Source organism: Hyaena hyaena, unplaced genomic scaffold (assembly GCF_003009895.1).
Source record: "Hyaena hyaena isolate Hyena2069 unplaced genomic scaffold, ASM300989v1 scaffold_128, whole genome shotgun sequence".
Classification (NCBI taxonomy): domain Eukaryota; kingdom Metazoa; phylum Chordata; class Mammalia; order Carnivora; family Hyaenidae; genus Hyaena; species Hyaena hyaena.
Genome location: NW_024080760.1, coordinates 1,982,275 through 2,009,975, shown reverse-complemented (window position 1 = coordinate 2,009,975; position 27,701 = coordinate 1,982,275). Strand labels below are relative to the sequence as shown.

Sequence of the window (27,701 nt, the reverse complement as noted above, 5' to 3'; positions counted from 1 at the left end):
ACCGTAAGCAAGAGGGCTCCTAAGAAAGCCAGACTTTTGCTTTGATGGTGTTGGGGGGTGCTGGGAAGTGTTTGGGGCAGCTCTTCTTCAGATACTTTCTGGGAGCCTAACGCACCAAGCCGTGGGTTAGGAGCTGGGGACACTCCTGTGAACAAACTAACCTGGTGCTGCCTTGATGGGGGACGAACTTTGATAAAAGGAGGGCACAAATGTCAAGCAGCAATTGTAGTGAGTGCCATGCAGACCAACAATCTGTGGTCATTCAGGGGACCTGACTGGGCTTCAGAGGAATTAGGGAAGGTTCTCAGGGGAAGAGATATCTGACCCAAGGTCTGAGAAGCGGAAGCCCAGAGGATGGGGGGGGGCGAGGGGGCAGGGTACTGCAGGCAGAGGGGAACTGCACTCGCAATAAACCGTTGACATACTCTGTCAAAGCAGGGGTGCGGCTTGAACTCCTTGTCCTTCCCGGCCATGTGGAGGGGACTTTGGACTTTACTACAGAGACATAAAGTTCAGGCTTATTTCTATGGATCAGCCGTGGGAGGCTTTCCAGAGCTTTCCCTCCAAACACTAGGCCAGAAGGGTCTTCTCTCTGAAACCCATGGCATCTTGCTGGGTTGGTGCTGATGGCTGTGCAAGGAGAGCAAACACTCAGCGACTCTTACTCCTATGAGGCTGCCTTTGATTTCTGGGTGAAATCAAGTTCACCCAGAACAAAGGTGCTGACCAAGCAGGGTGCCTAACCTTGGCCACATTATTTCAGTCAAGGCCAAGGCTTGGATTTCCACTCATCCTCACAGCCTACCAAGAAATTCCAGGCCTATCTCACCTCTGCTGTGCCAGGAGAGGACAGGCCTACGGTTATTTCCTTGTGTCCATCACCTTTGTAAGGGCTCAGGCTGTAGCCCCTGAAGGAGGAAATAACCTTAAGTAAACAAAGGCCAGGGACGCATAGCCCCCCAGAGCAAGTGTTCCACTGAAAAGGCCTAGGAAGGCCCCACACGGAATAACCCACAAGTGATTTGACTGCCCCATAAGCGGTAAACTTGAGCACAACTGTGAATGGTAGCAAGGTGGCCTGCAGGCAGCCTTTTTCCTTCAAGAGATCAAGAGCTCAGTGCCTGGGGCGCCAGCCAGGACGACAGCAGCGCCCGCCCTGGGCCCCGACGGAAGAGCTAGGCCCCTGTCATCTCCTTCCAGCCTCGCAGCAACCGTCAGCCCGCGGTCACCACCGTTCCCATTTAACAGACAGGCACAGGAAAGGCCAAGACCCAGAGCTGACAAACAGGGAGGGGCGCGGGAAGTGGCGCCACGGGCAGTCGCACCTGAGCGCTTAGTCTACTTTGCGAGAGAACGGTCCCCTCCTTCGCGTCCCAATCCACGCCCCCTTTTCCAAATCCCGAACAGCACGACAGTCCCAGCCCTCTGGCTAGCGGGGAAGCGAGGACGCGCTGAGCCGAGCAAGAGATGCCAGGGCGGGTGAGGGGGTGGGGGGCGAGGGCCCTTTCCCCAAAGTTTCAACCCGGCCCGGCTCGGGGGCGGGGGTGGGGAGATAGGTGGGAGGGGCCAGGTGGGAGGGAGGTCGCGGCGGGAGGAAACGCGCGCAAGCAGGCCGGAGGGGCGCAAGCGGGGACGGACGCAGAAGTTACCGGAACCTGGGGGTGCCGTGCGGCCCGGCGGCCAGAATTGGCGTCCGTCGCCGTCCCTGGGCGCCGAGGGTCTGGGGCTGCCCAAACGAAAGCGAAAGTAAAAGCCGCGGCGCGGCCGGGGGCGGAGTCGTGCGGGGCAATTCCCGGGCCCGCGGGACAGCGGGCGACGCCTGCGGCGGGCGCTGGTGCGCACCGTCCCCAGAGGGCGCCCTGTGCAAAACTGGTTGCCCGCGTACACCGCGCGGGGGGCGGGAGCCCGCGCAAAGCTGGCGGCGCACCCCTAGAGCGTGCTGGGGAATAAGTCTGTAGGCAGCGCTGCGACCCCGACGCCGCGCTCACAGTCCCCGGGAGCGCACCTTCCGCACCCCCGGCGCGCTCCAAGTGGCCCGGGAGCGCGCTCTGCAAGGGGGCCGCGCGCAGAGCCCGCGCCGCACACCCTGAAGCGCGCGCCCTGCGGACTTCGCACACCCTGAAGCGCGCGCCCTGCGGACTTCGTGGCGCTCGAGGGCGGCGCGCTCGCCTGGGGGTCTCCTTCCCTCCTGGCCCTGCTGTTCCCCGTCTGCACCTCGCCTCGTTCCTCGGCACCAGTTCTGGGACCCGGTTTCTACAGCCAGAGGGCTTTTCCCCAGCCAGCACCCCCCCACACAGCGACCCCAGTTCCTCTTGTTGGCATCCCAGCCCCGGGGAGGGGTGCTGGAGCTACCTTCTCCGGGACCGGGCTCCTGGGGTCGCCGATGGGCTTCCACTCGCTGGGGTGTCTCGGTTGGCGCGGTGGAGGTAGGACCCGAACTCCGCTTTCTCGTCGCCGAGTTCTCGCCTCCTAACTCAGCGAACTGGTCTGAAGTTAGTGCCAGAGTCAGTCCAGCTGTATTTATCGAGCGCCCCCAAGTGTCAACCCCTGGGGATGGGCCGTGACTAAGTCAACGTGGGAGGGGCCGTGCGCTTCCCCCGGTCCCACCTCACCCCGGCCCCTCCCCCCCCCCCCGCCCCTGCACACGTGCACGCACGCACACGCGCCCCACACGCACACGTTTGCTTCTTCGCCCCTGGGCTTCCAGACGGCGCCTCTTCTGCCGATGGCTCCAAGACACCTCAGGGAAGCGACGAAATTAACTGGTCACACTGAGGTGTGACTGAGAAGTTCCGAGATACAATTGCTTTTGAAGAACTTGCAACACCTTGAGTGGAAGGAAACCTTCCTGGCCTGAGATCAGGCAAGAGTCACGTCTGGTCTTTTTGTTTGCTGGCTTTGCCCTGGGCCTGAGCCTAAAGTAACCGGCTCTAGAATCTCACCAGGTAAGGATTCTTTCTTGCTTTAGGAAAGAGAGTTTCCAGGTAAGTGTCAGGGCCTGACTGCAATTTACTAGCTGCTGCAAAAATCCCAAATTCCTGAATATTTTAAACAGTTACACTATTTCCAGTATGGCTGTGTTACAGGCTGGAATTTTGTGCCCACCGCCCCCACATTCATATATTGATGCTCAGCGTGATGGTATGGAGTTGGGACTTTGGGGAAGTGCTTAAATCATGCGGGTGGAACCCTGGTGAGTGGGATTAGTGCTTTTATAAAAAAGGCCTGACAGAGCTACTAGTCCCTTCTACCCTAATGAAGACACAAACGGAAGTTGCAGTGTGCATCCCCAAAGAGGGGTCTCAGGAAAACCCCAACATGCCGGCACCGTGATCTTGGACTTCTAGCCTCCAGAACAGGGTGAAATGAGTCCCTGTTGTTTATAAGCTCTTCAGTCTGTAGTATTTTGTTAAAGCAGCCCGAACAGGCTAAGACGGTTTATATAACATCCACGTTTCTGAAATGTTGGGGATAAACTAAGTCCTTGTAGACACTAAGATAATTTGCTGTTTAAAGGAATTCAGTTGTGAATCACTTGAGAAGTGAAAACTCATATCAGTAAGGAAAAATGGTTCCTTTCTAATTTAATTTATAAATTTAAGTTATTCGGGAGATAGAGTGAAACACAACGTTAGATTTGGAAGGGACCTTAACCACTAATCCCTTTGTTCATTTTATAGATAAGGAATTTGAGGCTCAGAGAAGTTGCCCATATCACAGACATGCTAGTGGCAGGATCAGGATCAGGTTGCCTAGAAAAATAATGAATTTTCCATCCTCAAGAAGCCTCTACCATAAATTATATCCTGCAAATGCTAAGATGTATTGCACACCGGAATTCATTGCTGGCTCAAAAAGATGGTTTGAAGGAAAGCTCTTTTTTCAGTTCTTTAGTGTGGGCTGACATGGGGAACCCCAAAGATATTGCTGTGGGGCTGGCTTTTCACAGTATTAAATAAAATTATGGAGATATGGAAGAGAAGAAATACTTTTGAACTCTTTCCTTTATAATAATTGTACTGATACTTTAGATCCAAATGACTATTCTGACTCTATTCCTGTGTGCCTCCAATGTTGGCTCATGCCATTGTCTTATACTTCCTTTCCATGCTTCCATGACTAGCATGTGAGTCTTCCTCTTCCTTTCAGAAAAATCCCCCACCTCCGTTGTTCAGATGGTTTTCCCCGGGCTGGACTCATGGGTGCTTCTGGGCTGGTCCCTCCAGCCTTTCCTTCCAGCCTCTCCTCTTGCCCTGGTGTGCTTCTTAATCCTACCCTCATCCTGCTGGGCACAGTACCCCCAAAGTGCCACCAGTGATATTTCTTGAGTTCTTCACAGCTCGGCTCAGGCCAGGCTATGACTTTATACAGGACTCCACTGAAGAAGGATAGTCCTCAATTAACAGAAATGCCCAGAAATGTCTTACGACCCACAAGCCCCAACTCAAACTCTGGCTAAGGCACCAGCAGGCTCCTTCAAGGGGGGTGGTGGAGGGGAAGACTGGGAAACTCTGGGTTTAGGCAGAATTCCCTGAAAGGGGGAGTTCGTGTCAAACCTGTTAATCAGTTAAACGCCTCCGAGCTCCATCTTCACCCGTTTTGTCTGTTCTGTAAAACTAAAACTGGGCCCTTTATGTGGTTTTCCTCGCATCCCTCTCGCTGCCATGGTAAGCTTTGCCAGTAAGGGGGTGCTGGATAGAGATTACAAGAAGAAAACACTTTGCTTCCTGGTTCTCGTGTATCTGGTGTGCTCCTGGAGAATTAGGCTCCTATAGAGGCTTCTCGGGGTCCTGGAGCACACCCGGCTTCCCCGGTGCCTTGCCAGCCAGCAGCACCCAGCAGCCCTGGCGCTCCTTCACGTGGTTTTGTAGCCGAGTTCTTCCATTGAGATACCTCCCTATGAACCTAGAGAGTAGATTTCCAGGAAGTTCTAGAGGCCAGATTTCTAGCAAGTTCTACCACCGTGGCACCACAGTGACTTAACCTACCTTGTAGTGAGTCACAGCCACACTATCGTCAACAAGATTTGGCTGTCAGCCCCAGGGTGGGGAAAAGGGGGCTGTCTGTCTTAGCTCTAGGTAGGGGTAGTGGCTTGTTATGTTACGTCACGTTACTTTACATGTTATTAAAGGCTGCGCACTGTGCTAATTAATTAGCTCAGAATCATATATTTGACTTTGTTGGCTCTTCTTTCTGTGGGTCAGTCACACCCTCACTCCTGCCTTGTGGGACCACTCCCGAAATAAAACTACCTGCAGCGAAGTCGTCACCTCAAGCTCTGCTTTTGGGAGAATGTAAACTAAGGTAGACACACTCCCAGCCTGGGAGGAACGACTCCAGTCTAAGCAAAGTGACAGCAGCAGAGTGAAGGGCTGGGAGCCTTCTCCTTCCTCTGAATCTGTCATCTCTCTGTAATTTCAAAACCATTTCACAACCCTGGAGGGCCCTGGAGATGACTCAGAGCTAGGAAGAGTTCCCTCATCTTCTGGATGACAGAACCAAGGTACAAAAAGATCTTGACCCACTGAAGCAACGGGGCCGCCATCAACAGGATGAAACTGGAGAGAGACATACGTGCTCTGTGTCACTTCAAAAAGGAAATCAATTACCCACATACTGAACGTGATAGCTATTCATTTGAAAACAAAATGTGGGGTTTTTCATTGATCGCAATTTCCCTGTGAGTCAGGACTTAAAAAAAAAAAAAAAAAAAAAAGCCAAAGAAATGTGGGACAGTGTTGACAACAGCCTCCAAATCAAGGACCAAGAAGATTCTCCATGGCCTGGCCATGGCTCATCACAGCCAGGCCCGCGTCCTGGACTCTCTGCTGATTGGACAGCACATCAGACACCTCTCAGGAGCCACTTTACTTATTTACTTGTTTGTTTATTCACTTGTGTATTTATTTAGTGTTTATTTATTTTTGAGAGGAAGGGAAAGGCAGAGAGAGAGGAAGACAGAGGATCCAAAGCGGGTTGGCACTGACAGCAGAGAGCCAGACGCGGGGCTCTAACTCATGAACCGTAAGATCATGACCTGAGCCAAAGTCAGATGCTCAACCAGCTAAGCGGCCCAGGCGCCCCCAGGAGCCACTTTAGATGCACGCAGCCTCCCCTGCCGCAGGAGCTCTGCCTGCTTGCGCCGGTCCAGCCTCAGCGCTGGCAGCTAGCTCGGTGTGGGCTCTGGCCGTGTTCACGGGGGCGCGACCAGCAGTGTCTTTGGCCTTCTGTTGTCCTTGCTTTTTTCCCCTGTTGCTGTTGAGGCATAAGATGCTGGGAGGGCGCCCCGGGCAAATACACAGCATGGACACAGGGACGTTAACACGCAAGGGGGCAAAACTTTCACCAATGGGGACCAACAGTTATATTCTTCCCCCTTCCTTCCTGTCGCAGATGCTCCTGATTAGAAGTTGTTTCTACAGCCTCTTGGAAGATGGAGATCAAGCTGTCTGGTGCACCTCCTATCGGGCAGTGGCTACGTTGACAACGAACCTTCATATGAAGGTTCAATGACCCCTCCCCGCCCCCACTGTGTCACCATTTCCTGCCTCCTTTCTTCTGCTTCCTGGGACTACATTTCTAAGTAAAGTCCTTGGACATTAGCCTGTGCCTGATGGTCTGTTTTCTGGGGAGCCCAGGCTAAGACATGCTGTCCGAACCCAATCCCGAAGGCCACACGAGTGTTGTGTGCTCATTGGCTATGGTTTGGATGGGTGGCTTGAGGTTGCCACTGTGGCAAGTGGTGGGGGGGGGGGCCTCTACCAGAAGTGAGCAGGGTGGGGTGGACATAGGAGAGACTGCCCGCACGGCCTGTCAAGCAGATGGCGGCCCTGTGGGTCTTGGTCCAGCAGTGAGTGGTCGCCTGAGTTCCCTAAAGTGTCCAGTTCCAGTTCACTGGGGTTGTTTCTCCTCATGACTTCTGATCCCTAATAAATGCCTTTTAAAAGCAGAGGTAAAGATACAAATCAGAGTCAACATCTTTGTTCTGGTAATTCTTGTTTTCACAAGGGCGACCTCGAACTGCAGCAGCTAAGTCACACCTTAGAGAAGTGGTACGTGGCTTTTAACTTCAATGGAATCTGACTGTAATTCCTCATCCCTCTGGATTGTGGCAGAGTCCTTTCTCAGTGATTACTGGGGCTTGCACTCCGCTTCCCAGATAAAGTGTGAGGAGCCTATTACAGAGCAGAACATTCTGGAACACATCAACTGCACCAACTTTCAGCATGGGAGTCTTCGGAGCCTGGAGTCCCTGCTTAGGGGCCCTTTCTGCTCAGAGAGCAGCTTTGGGCCCCACTATCTATCTGCGGGAACCCCGGACTGCAGCCCCTCCTTAGTGTCACGTGAATGCTGCTTTCTGCTTTTTTCCACTTGCTTTGCAACCTACTCACACCCCTCAGCCCCCACCAACACAACATGGAAGTACTGCTGACTTCCCTCCACCTGGAGACCCCAGCCACCCTCTCAGAGCATTTAGAGCAAAGGTCACCAAGCAGACGCCTGCTCACCAAATATTGCCCTTGGCCTTGTGTTATTCCCAGTGTTTTACAAAATAGGGACTTTCATGTGTAAATGCGAGTATTTGGCTTCTCTGGAAAAGTCCGGACACTTGACTGAGCCTGGTCCTGATTCTCTCAGGGCAAGTTGGCATGGACTGAGGAGGAGTTGCTGTGGGGCCTGTGCCTGCCCACTTGGGAGGGTCCCTACCGTGACCTGTGACTTCACCTCTGGCCTCTGTAGGCATTTTGGTAAGAGTATTCCAATTTATTTCCTTGAGTATTCAGTAAGTACTTATTGAGCATCTTTTCTGTGTCAGGCCTTGTTCTAGGCACTAGCGAAAGAAATGACAAGAACCAGGGATCCTATTTTGAAGGTACTTATATTTTGATGGAGGAGACATAATTTTATTTTATTTTGTTTTATTATTTATTTTTAAAAATATTTTATTTATTTTTGAAAGAGGTGGGGAGGGGCAGGGTGAGAGGGAGGCAGAGGATCTGAAGCGGGTTCTGTGTGACAGCAGAGAGCCCCATGTGGGGCTAGAACTCAGAACCCATGAGACGGTGACCTGAGTGGAAGTCAGACATTCAGTCCACCGAGCCACCCAGGCACCCTGGAGACAGATCATTTTAAATGCAGAGATTCTAATACTCAAGATGTCCAGTGGTGGTTAACTGCGATGAACATAAAGCAGGGTAAGGGTCATAGAAAGTAGTCAGGTGAGGGATAGAAACAGGTGAGGTGCCGTCTTTTGTGAGCTGTTTCTAGAAGGTCTGTTTTCAGGTGACGTGGATGTGGACGCTGAAGGTAATGGAGGAGCTTCATGAAACCAGGAAGCGAGGGTTTGTCTTTAAGCCTGCCCACTTCAGGCCTGGGAAGCAAGAGAATGATCAGACTTTCTTGGAACGATCTAGGATAACATACAGAGGCCAAAACACTGAGAGTTCTAGTGTGTTCTTATCCTAATCAGTTTTCAGCCTCACTGTTGTAAACATCTTTATTTTTATTTTTTTTAGATTTTTTTAAAGTTTATTTATTTATTTTTTTAGAGAGATAGAGCACAAGTGAGGGAGGGGCAGAGAGAGAGCAGATACAAAATACGAAGCAGGCTTCAGGCTCTGAGCTGTCAGCGCAGGGCCCCACGTGAAGCTCGAACCCAGGAATCGTGAAATCATGACCTGAGTCAAAGTCGGACTTCACTCACTGAGCCACCCCATGCCCTATTATAAACATTTTTAAAAGATAAAGCTAAAATTCAAATATGGTGTTTACCCTTCCCATGGAGTGAATCAATCCTGTTTTGTTTCTTATATTTTTGGGAGCTGGCCTCTCTGCTTTAGTCATAGGCCTCATAGAGCAAGCCTTTCTAATTTGATCATTGGATGAGTGTGTGGCCTATCTCTTTGTGTTCTTTTCTTGGGTTATGATCACAGTTAGTGTTAAACTACTACATGCTGCCTAATCACACACGAGGATTTGGTCACCCACATAAACATGATGCTGTTGTGAGTTCATTTTTCTATTTAGAGAAGCATGTCAGCTAGAAATACCTCCACCTCATTTCCCAGACGCATGCGTGCTGAGCCCGTCGCCAAAATAGCCCCTTGAGTAAGTGGCAGCTTTAAAAACCATCCAGCCGCTGACTTCAAACTAGAAGGTCAGTGAAGGAAAGTGGAAGTTAGATTTTGAATGATTAAGGTGTCCCCAGGACTTTGACGGCGGTCAGGATTTTGGAGACTTTAACAGCTAGCCTGGGACTGTCCCTTGGATTTTCTTGCCTATTGCCTATCTTGGTCTGCTCTCTTTGGACATCAAGATGAATGTGCAGGCTTGTTCGAGGTGTGGATATGGAGTTTATCCTGCTGAGAAGATCAGTTGTCTAGATCAGGTCAGTAGATGTTTTTTGGCCTCCGGAAATAAATAACCAATATAGGAAATTTATCTTCTCACATATGGAGATGTGGGTGTTTTTGAACCATCCAAAAAATGTATTTATCACCTTTCTTCAATTCTCCCCATTTCTGTCTTCCATGTGGCTTTGAAAAAGTTATTCATTTATCTAACGTTGTATTTATGTGTGTGTGTATATGTGTGCTTGTTGCCATTTTATCTCTCAAGTTCAGTCTTTACCTGGAAATGTAGAAGAATCCCGAGTCTGGGAAAAAAAAAGTAACTGGGAAAAAAATGTAACTGTTAAATCTTTTCTATATGATTTCTAGATATGGCATAAAGCATGTTTTCACTGTGAAGTTTGCAAGATGATGCTATCGGTTAATAACTTTGTGAGTCACCAGAAAAAGCCATACTGTCATGCGTAAGTGTTTGGTGCCCCGCCCCACCACCTCTTGGGTTTTATTTATTTTTTAACAAGTAGCCAACCAGAGCTTCAAATTGCACAGTCCGGAGTTAAATCCGAAAATTATCTTCCCCACAGTTTTCATTTACATATAATCATTGACGAGCCCTACAGCAGGATTTTATGCAAAGGACAGAAAGTTGAAAATTTCAAATTTCTTATTAGTAAAATGGCAAATCTATCCACTGTTACCACATATCAAATTATTAAATATTGTGCAGAACACAGTAATTGCCACAGATATGCCTATAGAGCTTTAATTTTTTTCTTTTAAATAATTCCAGAATTCTTTTCTGTTTTTTTCAGAAAGGTTTTAAGTGGTCATTTTCTAGTTAAAATTTTTTAAGTTCTGAATATTGAATTTATTTGATTTGATTTTTCTTTCTTTAAGGCATTGCTTAGAAAATCATGAACTTAATTATTAAGTTTTATATTTGTCAATGTAAAAAATGACTACCTTTAAGAATAGTCACTCAATCATCTTGGATAAAATACATTTCTAATTTTGGCTTATATCTATTTTTTCTAGCCATAACCCCAAGAACAACACTTTCACAAGTGTGTATCATACTCCATTAAATCTAAATATGAGGAAGTCTCCAGAAGCCATCCATGGGGTAAGTTACTTAATTTTGAATTTCATAATAGCATTAAAAGAAAATTTCGTAACTTAGGTTTTTAAGTGTCTGTGTCGACATTGAACCTGCTCATTTTCTTCACTTACGTGTGCAAAGTGCATTTAAGTAACAAATATTGCTCTTTTTCCTACACAGTATAGGGGCCGATACCCAAGATAATCTAGCTTGAGTATCCAAGGTCTTTATAATCTTTCTCTGTCTGCCAGGTTTGTTCACACCCTGATGACGGTTTACCCGATAGGCCCTGTATACACTAGGTGTCTAATATGTAAAACAAAATTTATATAGTTGGAAAATATTATAAGAGCCTTTCCTTATTTTCTCCCATGATTGTTTTGGTATAGAAAATGAGTGGCGTCTGGGTGGCTCAGTCGGTTGAGCATCAGACTCTTGATTTTGACTCAGGTCATGACCTCACCATTGGTGAGATGGAGCCCTGTGTTGGGCTCTGCACTGACATTGTGGAGCCTCCTTGGGATCCTCTCTCTCCCTCTCTCTCTCTGCCCTTCCCCACCTCTCAGAATAAATAGATAAATAAATAAATAAAAAGAAAAGAACATTAAAAACCTCTAGTTCCACACTCTTATTAAAGCTTTCTGAATTTGGTAGTTCTTAAAGATTACTAGCAGCCTCTCTTTCCCCTTGGGATAGCGGTGGGTCAAAGATGCTTTGAGTTGGAAGTGATGTTTGCATAGACAAGGAAGCCTGGTTGATAAGCCAGCCTCTTTTGAAAAACCACCAATGGGATTTTGTCAGAGAGTTGGCTATTGATCGGACCCTTGCATTTATTAAAATGATGACTCATTCAACTTCTTCCCCCCTTGCCGCCCCACACAAGTCGCTCTGTGGGATGGAGCTGGCAACCTTCTAAAATTAGAAACTTGTACAGGAGGGGGAAGACTGTCTGTGATCTGCCCTCGGCATGTCACCTCATCTCACGCCGCCTCGTCTGCCTGTGCAGCCTCCCCTTCTCCTCAGGAAGACGCGTGAGATGGTGCCCACCCTACGCCCACTGCCATGTAGCTTGTTTCGCTAAAAGCTCTGCACTACTGTGAGCTTATGTCTCAATGGGCTTATATAACATTTACTATACAGTCATTTAATTCATTGAATACACATCACAGTCTGACAAAGTGCGTACTATTATTATCCCATTCTGCCGTGGAAGCTGAGGTGCTGAGCGGGTCCTACATGCCCGATCTCTTAAGAATTCACAAGCAATCCTAGATTACTGACAGGGCTCATTCTTGAAGGGTCTTGTGTTCATCTGATCATGTCTAAGGGCAGCTCCATAAAACTTCAGTAAATACGGAGCATAGCTCCTACAGAAACAGTGCCATGCGTTTTTCTAGGCTCTTTATCGATCTTCTCTCGTTTTTTCTTCACAAGAATCTCCTGTAATATTTTCATCTTGCAGCTAGGGAGGCTGAGGCTCAGGGAAGTTGAGCAACTTGTACGGTTTTACCCAGTTAGTTGAGTGGGTACAAATCCAGATCTATCTGACTTGAGAACTCAGTATCTTAAACTGGCTCCATTCGCCCAGTTCTGCATACCTAGAGGGGGACAAACTGTCCAGAAGGAAAAAGGGACTTGTTTATGTTTACAGACATCCAGGTGTTTCTCCAGTTGTATGGCCAGAGTGCGGCAGACTACGTGCAAGGAGAAGTAGTTATACAACAGAGTGCCTTTTGTATATATGACATTCTCTACAGAAAGAACCATAATGTCTTTATTTTCCCACACTGGGCTAGCTATTAACTGGAGCGTCCCTGCCTTACAGCCCTACAACAGGTCACACAGCATTACCTTTCTCTGAGGTGGAGGTGGATTCATTTTTTTTTTTAACTGTGTGTGACAGGACCAATCTGAAGTGAGATTATCGCTGGTTCAGGTTCCAGCCACAGGCAGGATGTCTGTGAACTTCCCAGGACGCCTGTGTGTGCGCGTTTGTTTACATCTGCATGAATATGTGTGTCTGTATATACATATGTCTGTATGCATATGGGGAGTGTATGTATGTGTATATGTATGTGTGAAGAGGCATGCACGGGCATACACATGTGTGTATGTGGTATACGTATACACATATGTGTGTGTGCATGCATGCGTCTGCCTGTGTGTATGTGAGAGTGGTGTGTGTGTGTGTACGTACGTCTCTGTACATGTGTGTGTGTATGGTGTGTGTGTGTGTGTATGTGCGTGTGTGCATGTGCGTTTGTGTGTCTGTGTGTGTTATGCCAAATATTTGGCCATTGAGGTCACTGTCTCCTCCTTCCCCACCAGTGAAAATGTCAAATGGACAGCAGCGTCCCTCCTGGGCCCCAGATCTTACGGCCACCTTAGGAAGTGGGATAGATTACTTTCTTACCCTCTTCCATCCCTGAGAGACCTTGCCGATTGAATAAAAACCAAATGTGTTGTGCATGTGCTAAGAGAAAAAAAGAACAAAAGGGATGCTTGAGGGATGGTGATGAAGGAGACAAGTAATGATTTTGAGTAGGCATTTGGAGCAGGTGACATTTTTGTTTCCTAAATGGCTCCCCTTGAAAAATAAATAAATAAATAAACGTTTAAGACCCCATTTCCTGTTTGGTAGACGTGAATGAGATTTTTAGGGGAATGAAACATCTAGATTCTCTTTTATTCAGAGAATAGTCTTTAGCTTTTAATGCTTCCTTACCTCACTCGCGACACCTACCGCCTTTTTCCTTTTCCTACTTCCTTAGAATAATCTGGAATGTTGTGAAAAGTCTGTGGAGAGGCAGGCACTCCCCGGTGATGGATTTGTCTTGTGGGTGGAAGACAGCAAATAAGACTTTCTATCTATTTTGGTCACATGATTCTGATTCCTTATGTCAGTGACCCTCAAGGAGGGCAGTTTTACCCCTGAGGGAACATTTGTGATGTCTGTGGCCTGTTTAGAGTGTCACAACTGTGACGAAGCAGGGAAAGCACTCTCAATTTATATATTTACAAATACACCTCCTAGAGCTGCATTAGGCAGTAGCAAGCCTGGAAAGTCAACGAAGGAAAGTGCTCTTAATATGGACATAGAATTCCTTCATTCTCAACCTGGCTCTGATTACCCACTGAATGATTTTAGTAAGGTCATTTCTTTCCTTTCACGTTCTTTTTTCAACTGTAAAATTAAGGATTTAAACTTCAACTTGTTAAAATTGCAGATTTCTGGGCCCCCTTTAGGCCTCATAAATTATGATATCTGGGTTTGGACTTAAGACCTTTCGAGTTTTCCTTTTATGGTTAGTCCTTCTTATGTTCTCTGTAAGATATCTTTGCCCATCCCAAGGCTGTGAAGATACTGTTGAGATATCAGTTCTGCCCAAGGTGCTCTACACATTCAGTGCAATCCCGGTGGAAATCCTGGTGTTTTTTGTAGAAATTGACAAAAGGATTCTAAAAGTGACCGGAATGCACAAAAGTTCTAGAATATCCAAGAAATTCTGAAGAACAAAATTGAAGGACTTTGGCCACGAGATTTGAAGACTTACTATAGAAGTAGTAGTAATCAACTTAGCGTAGTGTTGGCACAACAATGGACAGACTACTGGAATATAATCCAAGGTCCAGAAATAGGGCTGCACATATGTGGTCACATGTGTGATGAACGTACCACTGCAAGTCAGTGTAGCGGGGACAACCTTTTTTTCTTTCTAATGTTTATTTATTTTGAGAGACAGAGAGAGCCCGGGAGGGGCAGAGAAAGAGAATCCCAAGGGGGTTCCATACTGTCAGCTGCAGAGCCCAGTTCGGGGCTTGATCTCATGAACTGTGAGATCATGACCAGAGCCGACATCAAGAGTCTGATGCTTACCCGATGGAGTCACCCAAGTGCCCCAAGGACCATCTTTTAATAGAAGGCACTGGAATCATTTGTGTGGGTATTTGTGTGGAAAAAAAAATGAACCTGAATACCTACTTCACATCCATACACAAAAAATTAACTTAAGGTGTATTATAGATCAAGACCAAGATAGCAAAGGTAAACTTATAAAGCATAAGAGAACGTGTGCACGAATTGGGGGAGCCACCATTTTAACCAGCTCCCCGGGTGATTGTTGCACAGACTGAAGTTAAGAGCCACTACTCTTATGTCTGGTGTTTCGGAGGTTACTCTAACCTGAATACGTGGTGTTGTGTGAGAAGTTCATAGGGACTTTCAGTCTTTTTAATTGCACTGCTAAATAGGGCTTTGCACACAGCAGGTACTCTGTGTGTGCCACCTGGCTGGTGGCACAGGTGAAGCCACAGTGAGATAGCATGCATTGCCGTCCACTTCTGATACTTTGTAGTTGTGATTTAGAGAACTCTCTCCAATTTAACTATATATTACTTATTTTCCTTCTCTTCTCTGATGGAAACATTACTGCGTTACTGACAACGTCTTCATTGTACAGATTGACGACCAGGATGATAGCGAACGGTTTAAATCGGTTTTTCACTGGGACATGAAGTCCAAGGATGGGGCAGCCGCACCTGACAGACAACCCCTGATGAACGAGGTGAGAGAAGGGGTCTGAACGGGTTTGGAAGAAGGGAAAAGAACGACTCGCTCTCCAAGCGAGATGCATTATTATTATTTTTTAAATGTTTAGTTTTGAGAGAGAGAGAGTGTATGTGTGTGCGCGAGCTGGGGAGGGGCAGAGAGAGAGAGAGAGAGAGAGAGAGAGAATCCCAAGTAGGCTCTGCATGGTCAACACGGAGCCTGACGTGGGGCCTGATCCCACGAACTTTGAGATCTTGATCCGTGAGTGGAAATCGAGAGTCGGACACTGAACTGACTGGGCCACGCAGGCACCCTGAGGTGCGTTATTATTATTACTTCTAGAGGAATCGTTTAGGCTTTTGTTCACCCAGTGTGTGATTGCAGCTGTCTACGGAGGACATCCGTCAACATGCCATGGGGTCACCTCCACCTCCATCTGCGCCCGGTCCAAACGCACTGGTCAGTTTGTCGCCTCCAACCACTGTGTTTCCGTCTCTGGGAACAACCACCCAGGCTGGAAACCATGGCTGCCCTTTCTCCCTCTGATACTCCTCTCTGCTCCACCCCTCTCCCTGTACTTTACTCTTCCTGCTCCGGTCCACATTGTCTTCTGCCTGGACCTTCGTGGGGCCCCCCGAGATGGCCTTCTCTCCTCTGGCTTTGCTTCTCTCCAGCTTGTCGAATGACATTGGTCACACACTGCTTCTTGGATGGCCCTAACTTTCTTTTCCTACCACCTGAGAATTTATGCTCCCTCTCTAGGGAAGAGTCTCATCATTTCAAACTTCCTCAGCCATTTACTTAAATGCGTAATACTTGCATTTTCCTTGTTGTAAAAAAAATCCGAAGTACAAAGCTAACCCCTTGTTCACCATCTCCAATCAGTCTCTCTGTAGAGGTACCTGTTTTGTGTTATCAATCTTCTTTCAGACTTTGCTCATTTACAAGCATACAATCATGTAGTTCATTTCTTAGTACTTCCATTTGGATATGACTCTTGTCGCTTATTGAGGGATCTTTAATGAATTATTTAACCATTCTTTGGCTTTCTCATTTGTAAATTGAACTTCTGTCTTTCTAGATCTCCAAATGACGCTTCTACTTACCCTATCCAATTTGCCCCACCTCTGGCCTACTTGGTTCCCCATCTCTTCCCCTCAATTCCAGTCAGACTCATCCCCTCATCGTCTTTCACATGAAGCCTATTATTGCCTTCATGCTTTTTATTCCTGGCAGTCCCCACTCTGGGAATTTATTCAATAAATACTTGTTGAGGGGCTCCTGGGTGGCTCAGTCGGTTAAATGTCCAACTTCGGCTCGGGTCACGATCACACGGTTTGTGGATTCGAGCCCCACGTCGGGCTCTGTGCTGACAGCCAGCTCAGAGCTTGCAACCTGCTTCGGATTCTGTGTCTCCCTCTCTCTCTGACCCTCCCCTGCTCACGCTGTCTTTCTCTCTCTCTCTCAGAAACAAGTAAGACATTAAAAAAAATTAAAAACAAAAACAAATACTTTTTGAGTCAGTTTTGTGCCAGGCACTGTTCTAGGCTGCTAGAACGCTCTAGGATGTTAGAACTGTTCTAGGCTGTTCATCAGTGAACAAAACTGATGAAAATCCCTGCCTGCATGGAACTGACCTTCTAGAATGGTTGTCCTTCTTCCTCCCTTTGCCCCTCAGCCTTGGAGGTCCAGCTCAGATTCCATGTTCCTACCAAGAGTGGGGCCCATCTCATACAGATAATTTCTTAAAACCTTGTGTTCATTGTCAATACATTTAAGCACACAAACATTTTCTAATCACCACCTGTTTCGTATGTTGGTTTTTTCTCCCTAGATAGGCCCTAGTTGTCTTACCTAAAGAACATAAAGAATTTATAGTTTTTAAAGAATTTCTCTTATGTTGACAGTATATGTGAGAGTTGCTGGGGGGAGGGGGGAAGGTAGGTCTTACCAACCAAGTGTGTAGGGTATGTGTTTATGCATTTCTGTGTTTCCTTTATAGAGAGGCTATTGGACTGGATATGGGGAAGGGAATGCTTGGTGCCCAGGAGCTCTGCCAGATCCTGAAATCGTAAGGATGGTTGAGACCCGAAAGTCTCTTGGTGAGGTAAGGGCCCTAGACATTACTCTAGCAATTAGTTTGAACGTTTCTTTATCTTAAGATTGTGGTAGACAGACTACTGGCCCCTCCCCCAAAGATGACCATGTGCTGATCCCTGGAACTGTGTATCTATTACCTTACATGGCCAAGGGACTTTGCAGATGTGACTAAGCTAAAGATCTTGAGATAGGAAGGTTACCGTAGATAATTAGGGTGGAGCCAATGTAACCACAAGGTCTTTATAAGGAGGGAGGTGAAAGGGTCAGAATCAGAGACAAGGTGATAACAGAAGCAGAGGTCAAAGCCATTTGGAGCAACACATGAAAGGATACAAGTGGCCTGTAGAAGTTGGAAAAGGTAAAGAAATGGAATCTTCTCTAAAGCCTACAGGACAGACCAACCCTGATGACCCATTTTAGATTTCTGCCCCTCAACACTGTAAGAGAGATTTTAGTAGATTTTCACGTAGCAAAGGCAACATAGGCCCAGATTATGGAAATCCTTAACGATTTACACATGGTACCTTCTAGTCCACCCCTCCCACCCAGGGCACTTGTCCTTTGGAGAAACCACTTTGGAAACTAGTATTAATCCTTGGTGACTCAGCCTTTAGCAGATAGAAAGAAAACAGAAACACAAGTGCCGTGTCTTATTAGGAAAACTGATCATTGGAAGCACTCAAAAAGTTAGAAGGGAAAACTAACATTTTACTCTGAACACTGTAGAACTAATTCTAGTAGACGGGTTACAGGAGAGACTCCTGCACGTTAACCGCTGCCTTATCATACAAGCCATTGTGTCGAAGGGATTGTGTTCTCTTTGGGTTCCCTTGGGTTGTATCAGGTTCCACATAACTGGATATGAGCACTCGGGGGGAACCCCCTGGACCTGGGAACTATGATTTCTTCAGTGCTGAAGGTGTTACTCAAATTACCAGTGGAATAACGTTTTCAGATTTACTCCAGGTGATAGAAATGCTCTCCAGCTACCTTGTAAATCCATTTGTTGCATTGGTTCTGATGATGCTCACAATTGCAGTTTTACTTGTTCTCACCTAATGTCGTGTTGGATCTCATGCTGACTTTGGGTCTGACCAGCAGGAATATACAGAAGACTATGAGCAACAGAGGGGTAAGGGGAGCTTCCCAGCCATGATCACCCCCGCCTATCAAAGAGCCAAGAAAGCCAACCAGCTGGCCAGCCAAGTGAGTGTCCTCGTGCTTGTTCACCATAGGTTATGCTAATTTTTGTCACGAGTGACCCTCTGGGATTCAGATAAAAACCACTAAGAGAGTGCTTACGGACAGTAGGTGTCATTAGTGTGACATCATGCAGAAAACTGTGTTCTTATCTTCTTCTTGTCCCTTGTTTTCTGTGCCTTGTTTGGGCTGCATCTACCAAATGGAGAAAAGACCAGGTTGCTTACCCAAAGACTGGAGCAAACAATTTCTCGAGGTCGCTTTAGCATTTCAGACACTGATTTTTATTAAGCGGATGGCAGATCTGCCTGATGAGTAGCAGAGCTTGTTGGTTAAGAGCTCAGATTTTGGGGCCAGAATGCTAGGATTTGAGTCCTGGCCCTCTCACTTACTAGCTGTGTGACTCTGAGCAAATTACTAAGCTTCTGTGTTCCATGGCTGTTCGTTTGTAAATGGAGGAAATAATAGTCCTGCTTCGTGTGATTGTTATAGAGAGGAAGTGAGTTAATGTTTGTTAATTTTTAGCAGTGCCTGGCACTCTCTTGGACTTAACACATTGGCTTTGGTGCTTTTTAAAGAGGAGCTTATAAAGCAAGCCCTAAAGACTTTCCATAGGCTTGTGTTGTGAGTAGCCCGATGGAATAGCTTCAGGACAGCTGCAAGGAGTGGTCCTCACAAAGGCTGGTGGGTATGACCTTGACTCTCTGCTGTCTTTTCATCAGGTGGAATACAAGAGAGGGCATGAGGAGCGTGTCTCCACGTTCTCCACAGTGGCAGATACCCCTGAGCTGCTCCGGGCCAAGGCAGGGTCACAGCTTCAAAGCGATGTAAGAAATGATGGAGGCTAAGGCCCTATAGTTCTCCTTTAAGAGCCCACATTCCTTCCTTCCTTGGATGGGGAGGGAGGAAGCATGTAGAAGGCCTCTCCGTCTTGTGTGGGAGCCAGGGAGAACTTTCTAAGGTCAAGGATGATCAAGTCAGATAAGTCAGCTAGCACAGACCTTGTGAAAACTCTTCCTTAGAGAGAAAACTTAGGTAGTATCCATAACAAGTCAGGTGTATGTGATTAATCTGAAAAAATTCTGTCCCCGTCACTGCAAATTATAGAACATAAACTTCTAAAGAATTTCCACTTACCTCTTCACAGCCCAGTTGCTCCACAGCACTATAGACCCAGAGCTTAGTCTTCTTCTGAGTGGGAAGTTTAAGCACAAATCCACGTTCAGCTTAATGAGTGACTTTCACTTGCCTTGGGTGGGGAGGCCTCTTTGGTCTCCGAAACTTGACCGGTGGCTCCTTGAGGGCAGAAGCCTTAATGCTCTGCCAGCCCCACCACCTGGCCCACGGCAGGGGCTTCATAAATAAGTGTTGAATTCTATATTGAGTATCTCCACATACCAGGCTTCGTGCTGGGTTTTGGGAAAAAAGGTAAATAAGATGTATGTGGTCCACTGAGCTATAAGCCAGTGATGGTGCCCTAGGGGGATATGGAGGGGGTTATGCAACCCCTCATCGGATTGCATGGTTGATAGTGGGATTGTGGCATGAGATTCATTTCCTTTTTTTCATTTTCCAGGTGAGATACACAGAGGACTATGAACAGCAGAGAGGGAAAGGCAGTTTTCCTGCTATGATCACACCTGCTTATCAGATAGCCAAGAGAGCCAATGAGCTGGCGAGTGATGTGAGTGTCCATGGCAGTGTTTTCACGTTAGGGGACGAAGCGGGAAGTTACCCGGACCTGGCGAGTACAACATCCTGTCTGCTTTTGCATGAGCCGTGGTCTGAGAAGTAGCTTTCCTTCATAGTTTTGAATCAGTCTTACCAAGACGGTGATCTGACACTTTTATGTCTAAGACACACTCCCTGGACCTAAGCAGGAAAAAAAAAAGCGTTCCACAAGACACTCGGTTTTTCTTCCCTGGTATCTATGCATAGAAGGTTAAATTCATCAGGTTTGTCCTTTGCCTTTGTTTAGGTGAGGTACCATCGACAATATCAAAGGGAAATGAAGGGAATGGTTAGTCCCGCTGCTGAAGCTGCAGGTACATCGACAAGGGAATATGTGGACCAGTATGGCCAGGTATGTGATAGCATCGCTTTCTGACGGTCAGTTCTCAGCTCAGCAGCCCACTCGCCTGGGACACAGCCTGTGAGCATTTAATCAGGGGTTGGGCTGTGGTTTATCTTGCTCTGTTTACAAAGGGTGGATTTTCCAAGCCAGAAAGCAATGACAGTTACTCAGGGCTCAACCTGAACCAGGTAGGAAAAGCAGTTCCTAAGCACTTTTCCCTTTTTTTTTTAAAATAAAGAACCTATACCAATATGGTTGGTTTGCCCAGAGTAAAGCATTCTCTTGAAGAATGGCCCCAAAGCCAAAAACTGGCTAATTTTAACTCATCACCGTACAAGTGTGAAAGGGATCCAAAGGCACGGCTCAAAAAATATTGGGCATGTCACTGAATAGCAGGACTCATTTCTTAGAAAGTGCCTGTCTTATTGAAATTGCTAGATAAAGCAATCAATATGCCAGAGAATGGGTATCTTTTCCCCAATTTCACTTCTCTCATGAACTATGTATTGACAGCGGGGCGGGGTTGGGGGCAAGGTTGAGATGATAATTAGAAGCTAATTTTTATTTCTATGTCCCTCTGTATTTTCTGGTATTCAACAGGTGTAGGAGAGAAAGGGAACATTATTCTTTTTTCACAGTTGTAAGTAAAGAGTATTGGAAGGCCAAGTGTGTGTTCTGGAAGAGTCCATTCAATGGGCTTAGTTGATTTTTTTTAATTAATTGGAAAGTTGTTTGGATTTTTTGTCAGTGGGTGGATTCTACAACGTACATGATTTATTCAACATATATCATTTATGAAAGGAAACAACTTATTTCTCTTCTTTAGAAAAATAAAATATCTCTTCATATTGGGGAGACACTCATGTAACACTTGGGATGTGTCTGAAAACGGGTTGTGACCCCTTTGCAAATATTTAGTTTTGAATTAAAAAGACCATTTTATTTTTTTGTTTTTTTTCTTTTTCTTACAAATAGTTTATTGTCAAGTTGGTTTCCATATAACACCCAGTGCTCATCCCCACAAGTGCCCTCCTCCATGCCCATCTCCCCCCTCCCCCCCACATCCATCAGTCCTCAGTTTGTTTCTCAGCATTCAAGAATCTCTCATGGTTTGCCTCTCTCCCTTTCCCCTACCATTTCCCCCCTTCTTCTCCCCCATGGTCCTCAGTTAAGTTCCTCCTAATCCTCCTATACGTGCAAACATATGACATTTGTCCTTCTCTGCCTGACTTATTTCGCTCAGCATAACACCCTCAAGGTCCATCCATGTTGCTACACGTGGCCAGATTTCATTGTTTCTCATCACCATGTAGTATTCCATGGTATAGATAAACCACATCTTCTTGATCCATTCGTCTGTTGATGGACACTTAGGCTCTTTCCATGCTTTAGCTATTGTTGAGAGTGCTGCTATGAACATTGGGGTACATGTGCTCCTATGCCTCAGTATTTCTGTATCCCTTGGGTAAATTCCTAGCAGTGCTATTGCTGGGTCCTAGGGGAGTTCTATTGTTAGTTTCCTGAGGAACCTCCACCCTGTTTTCCAGAGGGGCTGCACCAGTTTGCATTCCCACCAACAGTGTAGGAGGGTGCCCGTTTCTCCGCATCCTCGCCAGCATCTAGAGTTCTCTGATTTGCTCATTTTAGCCACTCTGACTGGTGTGAGGTGGTATCTCAGTGTGGTTTTGATTTGTATTTCCCTGATGAGGAAGGATGCTGAGCATCATTTCATGTGAAAAAGACCATTTTATTAAATTCTCTAAGTTAACTAAATGGTCTTGGTGCTTTAAACTCAATGAAATTATGTTTTTCTTGGTTTCATGTTTTAAATGTATTTTATAGAAGGCTCAAGACAACTTTTAAAAATCATTTAAAAAATATTTTGTTCCTATATTTGGCAAAAAATACTTTGTTCTAAATGTGGGCAGTGCTATCTGCCAGTACATGAGCATGCCTAGACATATCTGTACACATCGATGAGACGTAACCTCACAGTGTCATACTTGTTTTCTTGGCTGAAGTTTTGGTCGTGGTAATAACAGATCTAAGAATCAAAGTGGCTGTCATTTGACAGCAGTGCCAGCAACTGTTGGGAGCATCAGCCTGTGTGGCATATCCGTGTGTGATTTAGTGAGACCCAACAGGCATGAGTAGGAGGGAGTGAGAGAGAAGCAGACAGACAGTCAGATAAACTATAAATATCTGTAGTGCCTAAAATGCCATACAATTCATTCCTGTCAGCAAGTAACTGTTGTTTGTTTTGGGTTAATGGACTGTATCATGTAATCAACATATTGTTTGTAACCAGTCAATTCCCCAATAGGGTTGGGTGTCTCACTGAAAGATTTACACACCTGATGTAGATACATATAAGCAGAGGCGTTAAAATAAAAGCTACCAACCAAACCGAAACCATGAGCAGAATGGGAAAGAGAGGATTACCAAAGAATTCGAGAGCCTTTATTCTTTTTTTCTTTTTTTTTTTTTAGCTTAACTTTTTTTAACTTATTGCACTTGGCCCCGAACATTCTGGCATCCGAACATGGAAGAGCACTCAGACTGAACAGCTGTCAGTATTAGATAAAAAGGAAGCCTGGACTTTCTAATTTGACCCAGCTGTTTTAGTTAAGAAATGTGTGTGCCATGGGGCACCCGGGTGGCTCAGTCGGTTGAGCATCTAACTTTGGCTCAGGTCATAATCCCATGGTCTGTGAGTTTGAGCCCCACGTTGGGCTCTGTGCTGTCAGCTCAGAGCCTGGAGCCTGCTTCAGATTCTGTGTCTCCCTCTCTCTCTGCCTCTCCCCTGCTCACGCTGTCTCTCTCAAAAATAAACATTAAAAAATTTTAAGAAAATGTGTGTGCCAGCCTCTGGCCCTGGGACAGAAGCAGGGCAGGTCCTTGCCTTGGAGGAGGCAGGAGGTGGATGGAGTCATGAGCCCACAGGGGCACATAAGGTGGTTTCGCATTTGTGGGAACACAGATGAGGAGGCAGCAGATCCTGCCTGGGGCAGGACTGAGAGTGAGGGAGGAGCTTCCGAGAGAGAAGGTGGCATCTGACGGGGTCTTGAAGTATATCCCACTGCCAGGAAAGGCTTATGCCAGGGAACATCATGATGGCCCCATGAGAGAGAAGGTTTGCTTCTGTGGGAGTGGGTGCATGATATGGGGAAGAGTAAGGAAGAAACAGACTCATATTATAACAGTCTGGAATATACATTTAGTCCCACCTAGAGCCTTTCACCCCAAATATAAAAATTCAGATAGTTAGATGATGCTTTTCTTGGCAAATAACATACATTGCTGGCAAAATGGTATCTTGCGTGTTAACGGGTTTCTCTGCAGAGATCTGTTAATGGGCCTCAGAAAGGCAGCATCTGAGATTACTGGAAGACAGAGGGACGTCTCAGGTGTCAGATAGGATATGAGTACTCCGCGTACTCATGGAGATTCATAGAATGACCTGCATTTATCTAGTGGAAATGATGAAGATGATAATGATAATAGTTACCATTTATTTATCGCTATGTGCCAGGCACCGGGAAGCAGACCTGACCACTGAGTCTACCGTCTTAGTCACCACATGGTATAGCTCCTAGGGTGATTCTGGAGGTCCCAGGGTGGGTGGGCCTCTCCGGGAACAGGCTCTAGGAGATACCATTGCTAATCCCCCACCCATCCAGGGAGGAGAGCATCACTGATGGAAGTTTTCCATTGGCCCAGCAGGGTTACTTGGAGGACTATGAGGAGCACAGAGGGAAAGGCAGCTTCCCCGCCATGATCACCCCAGCTTATCAGAATGCCAAGAAAGCCAACGAACTCGCTAGTGATGTAAGTACCGCATCGGGAAGCCCCACAGGGCAATTTATTAGAGCCGAGCCAGAGTAAAATGTTAGCCCTCCATTTCTCTCCAAATTTCTGACATCTGCTTCTGTTGTGTTCACACTGTTTGGTCACAGTTATCTGCTTCAAAGGAGACCGACACAGACAGACGGTGGAACTCCCTTTAGGTCAATTGAAGCAGGTGCAGATGCTGGTCCAGCCAGATGAGCTGGGGCTATAAGAGTCTTCACTGAATAACCCATCTAGAAACCTAGCACTTTAGGGGAAGAGCTGATTAAAACAAGACGTATGATTATCAAACTGGGTATAACCCAGTTGATAAAATGATTTTTCGTTGCAGAACGTTGGCCAGCTGGCAGTCCTTGAAGGATGGGCTATAATTAAACTCGGTAGAGCGATGTGCACACGTAGATCTAACACAACAACTTGAGCTTGGTCTATATATAGTTAGAAGCCACCCTTGATTTTCATATCCCTCTTGCCCTTCTCGTCTATTCTGTCCTAATCAGTTATTATACCTGTTTTCCCAGGATGGTGCACTCTGGCTTCAAGAGGATAAGTAAAACACATTACTCACTTTGTCCCTCGTTAGCAGGTTAGGTGAGAAAATATATTGAAACTGTGGGCAGACTGGGTTTAGAATGACTCCTTTTGGTACAATTGTTTCAAGATGTCTCATCACGCAGACTTAAGTGTAAAGTGCACCAAGTGTGAAAAGGGCCAGTAAAATTTTAATACAAAAGGGACAGAGTAATTTATGGATTTGATGGAGAAAAAAATGCCTATGATTTTTAAAATTTTCCCCTTCAGAAAATTCTGTTAAGAAAACGTTGACATTAAATGTGAGGTCATTTTGGAGTCATTTCTCTCCTGGAGCATGAAAACAACTCCCTCATTGTGTGTTTCTTTCAGATAAAATACAGGCAGGACTTCAACAAGATGAAAGGGGCTGCACATTATCACTCCCTCCCAGCCCAAGACAACTTGGTGCTCAAGCGGGCGCAGAGCGTGAACAAGCTTGTGAGCGAGGTGCGTATGGGGGACAGCAGACAGGGCGACAAACGCCACGGAGTGTGTGGCTTGTGCGCTACACGTCGTTCCCAATCCGTGTGGAACGAATGCACCGTAGAAAGCAACACACAAGAGAATCCAGAATCAAACACATGGAATTAAAATTAAGTTTCCCCTAAGGTTCAACAGTTTCTTCTCGAATTCTCACAGGGCTGTGGATTGTCAGGCGTTTCAGGCAGTAGATTTTTGGCTGTAGACTACTGCCCTAGCCAACCTTTGTCACTGTATGTCCTTGTTAAAGAGTGGACGCCGAACATCAGAAAGTGTTTCCAACATTGCAACTCTCTTATCCTTCTATTATTCTGGCCACCTTTCCCCGAAGCTGTGTGTGTCGTATGAATTCCCGTTCCTTTGGAGGCAGGACTGGCTGCCAGACTTGTGTGTGTTGTTTGGTCTGCCCGGTGATTAAGATGTTTTGAATTGCTGGGACCCTGGCAAGGAAGGAACCCCTCAAGCTCCCAAATCCTTATCACGCCCTCCAGTCCTTTCTTTCACAGCAGCCTCTCACTGGCATTTCTTCTCTGGATCCTAAAGCCATTTGAGTTAGCAACCTCTTGAATGACAGCTATTAAAAAGATTCCTGTTAATCAGTTATCCACAACTCAGAAATAGATATTCAGATATCCTAAAAATATTGTTCTCCTCTAACCTCGCAAGGTCAGTCCTTAACCCTGAACTGTTACTTACTCTGTGGTCCTCTAACCTTGGGCTGCTCAGAATCACCAGGAGTGACCTTTTCCTGATCTTATCAGGACACTAGCATATTTTGGAGTTGTAGATGGGTGCCTAGGTCTTGGAATCTGCACCTTAAACAAATGTTCAAGATGGTTCTGATGCTCTAGGCCAGAGGTCAGCGGACTACAGCCTGAGTGCCAAATCTGACCCATAGCCTGGTTTTGTAAATAAAGTTTTCTTGGAACACCGCCACATCATGTTTGGTTACATATTGTCGATGGCTGTGCTTTCACGATGCAAGAGCAGAGGCCAGTAGTTGCCAGACTTTGCTCTTGATTCACAGAACAATAGATCTAGATGGAACCTTTGAAATTGTTAGGTCCTCACTTTGTCATAAGTCTGGAAAAGTAAAGCGTCTTATTCTGGTTCAGAGGGACTTTTAGGAACAGAATTGGAGCCAGACCTCTGAAAGTACAGTTTTACCACCCAGTAAAAGCCCTGTTACCATTTTGGCCTTTTTCTGGGTGAAGATCCTATACACTAGTTTATGAATATAAAGACATTTACAGATTAGAATTCAGCTATATTTACAGTTTGGGATACTTTTTTTTTACTTTATATCAGATTGTGAGCATTATAATGCATTTTGCATACTTTCAAAAAGCATGTTTCCACCATATGTTTTATAAGATAAGAAAACAAATTTTATATTTTTTTGGGTAAAGATGTCACAAGAGAACCTTCAGTTTCTTTTCGCTGTTATGTTTATCCAGTAAGACAGACCAGTCATGCTCTATTCGTGGGAATCAGTCTTCAGCTGCCTCCTCCAATTACCTAGGACAATTTGGAGGCTGTTTAATGACTAGAGCCTCACATCTTACATCCAGCTACCCAGGGGAGCTCAACTAGCCAACCCACTTAAAATTAGAAGATACTCTTGCATCTATTAGTGGTCTCATTTATTATACCCCTTTGTAAAGCAGCTTTTGGGGCTACATTTTATTGAAGTGTACACATGGAGACGTGTATAGGTCATGGGTGCATAAGGGAAAGGATTTCCACAAGTTGACACATCTCTGCACTTAGCCTCCAGATCAGACAGAGCCTTCACAACTCTACAGAAACTTTCCCCTGGGAGTGACCACTATCATGACTTCTCAAATCTGTTTTCCCACTTTTGGGGCTATATGAAATCTTACTGTGGTTTCTCTTAAAAGGGACTATATATCTTTAATTTTCAGAACCAAAATGCTGATTTACTCGTTTATTATTTGAAAGGGAAACATGTACTGTTTACTTACAGTATCCTATGCCTGATATTTTTAAATGTTTGGTTGAAAGTTTTCTAAAAATACACTGGCAAAGTCCTGGTGACATTTTTCAAGAGTGGCTTTGGGTTTGGTTCTACTGTGCATCTGGTGTTTTGGTTTCCAAGGTGGAATATAAGAAGGACCTGGAAAGTAGTAAAGGTCACAGTATCAACTACTGTGAGACGCCTCAATTCAGGAACGTGAGCAAGATCTCAAAATTCACCAGTGATGTGAGTTTTTAACACCTCAGCATTTGTTTGGGGCTTTTTTCTAAGCTAATTTATAGGTCTCTTAAGAGACAGTCTTTGTGAATATATCTGTTTGTCTCAGAAGCATGGCCTCTTAGGCACAAATACCTAAGAGTTTTGATTAAGGTTGCCTGCAGGGAGTAGTCCATGTAGTGTTAAATTCTGTCACATCCCCCGCCACACAC

At 46.0% G+C, this 27,701-nt stretch overlaps 2 protein-coding genes and 1 long non-coding RNA gene across 8 annotated transcripts in view; 2 read left to right on the top strand and 1 right to left on the bottom strand.

The window, feature by feature from the left end:
* Positions 1 to 2,510, bottom strand: part of CASP7 (caspase 7) — a 29,489-nt gene extending 26,979 nt beyond the window's left edge. Inside the window, exon 1 of one of the 4 annotated variants that reach the window (XM_039237671.1) lies at positions 2,353 to 2,510. The gene's annotated coding sequence lies outside the window, so the exon portion shown is untranslated. Of the gene's footprint in view, positions 1 to 829; positions 1,010 to 1,649; positions 1,749 to 2,352 lie in introns of those variants that run through there. The other 3 variants (XM_039237668.1, XM_039237669.1, XM_039237670.1) reach the window with 3 other exon arrangements.
* A 172-nt stretch (positions 2,511 to 2,682) lies between these two features.
* LOC120235357 lies at positions 2,683 to 6,600 on the top strand. Its single transcript, XR_005529391.1, has 2 exons — positions 2,683 to 2,945; positions 6,394 to 6,600. It is a non-coding gene; the product is annotated as an uncharacterized LOC120235357 (long non-coding RNA).
* Positions 6,601 to 9,316: 2,716 nt separating this feature from the next.
* LOC120235359 (nebulin related anchoring protein) overlaps positions 9,317 to 27,701 on the top strand; it is a 70,953-nt gene continuing 52,568 nt past the window's right edge. For 2 of the 3 annotated variants that reach the window (XM_039237657.1, XM_039237655.1), the window contains exons 1-12: positions 9,317 to 9,388; positions 9,720 to 9,814; positions 10,386 to 10,473; positions 14,910 to 15,014; positions 17,001 to 17,105; positions 18,200 to 18,304; positions 19,021 to 19,125; positions 19,875 to 19,982; positions 20,277 to 20,381; positions 24,096 to 24,200; positions 25,125 to 25,241; positions 27,394 to 27,498. In XM_039237657.1, the coding sequence (XP_039093588.1) occupies positions 9,317 to 9,388; positions 9,720 to 9,814; positions 10,386 to 10,473; positions 14,910 to 15,014; positions 17,001 to 17,105; positions 18,200 to 18,304; positions 19,021 to 19,125; positions 19,875 to 19,982; positions 20,277 to 20,381; positions 24,096 to 24,200; positions 25,125 to 25,241; positions 27,394 to 27,498 (1,215 nt within the window). The remainder of the gene's footprint in view (positions 9,389 to 9,719; positions 9,815 to 10,385; positions 10,474 to 14,909; positions 15,015 to 17,000; positions 17,106 to 18,199; positions 18,305 to 19,020; positions 19,126 to 19,874; positions 19,983 to 20,276; positions 20,382 to 24,095; positions 24,201 to 25,124; positions 25,242 to 27,393; positions 27,499 to 27,701) is intronic. The other variant, XM_039237656.1, reaches the window with a different exon arrangement.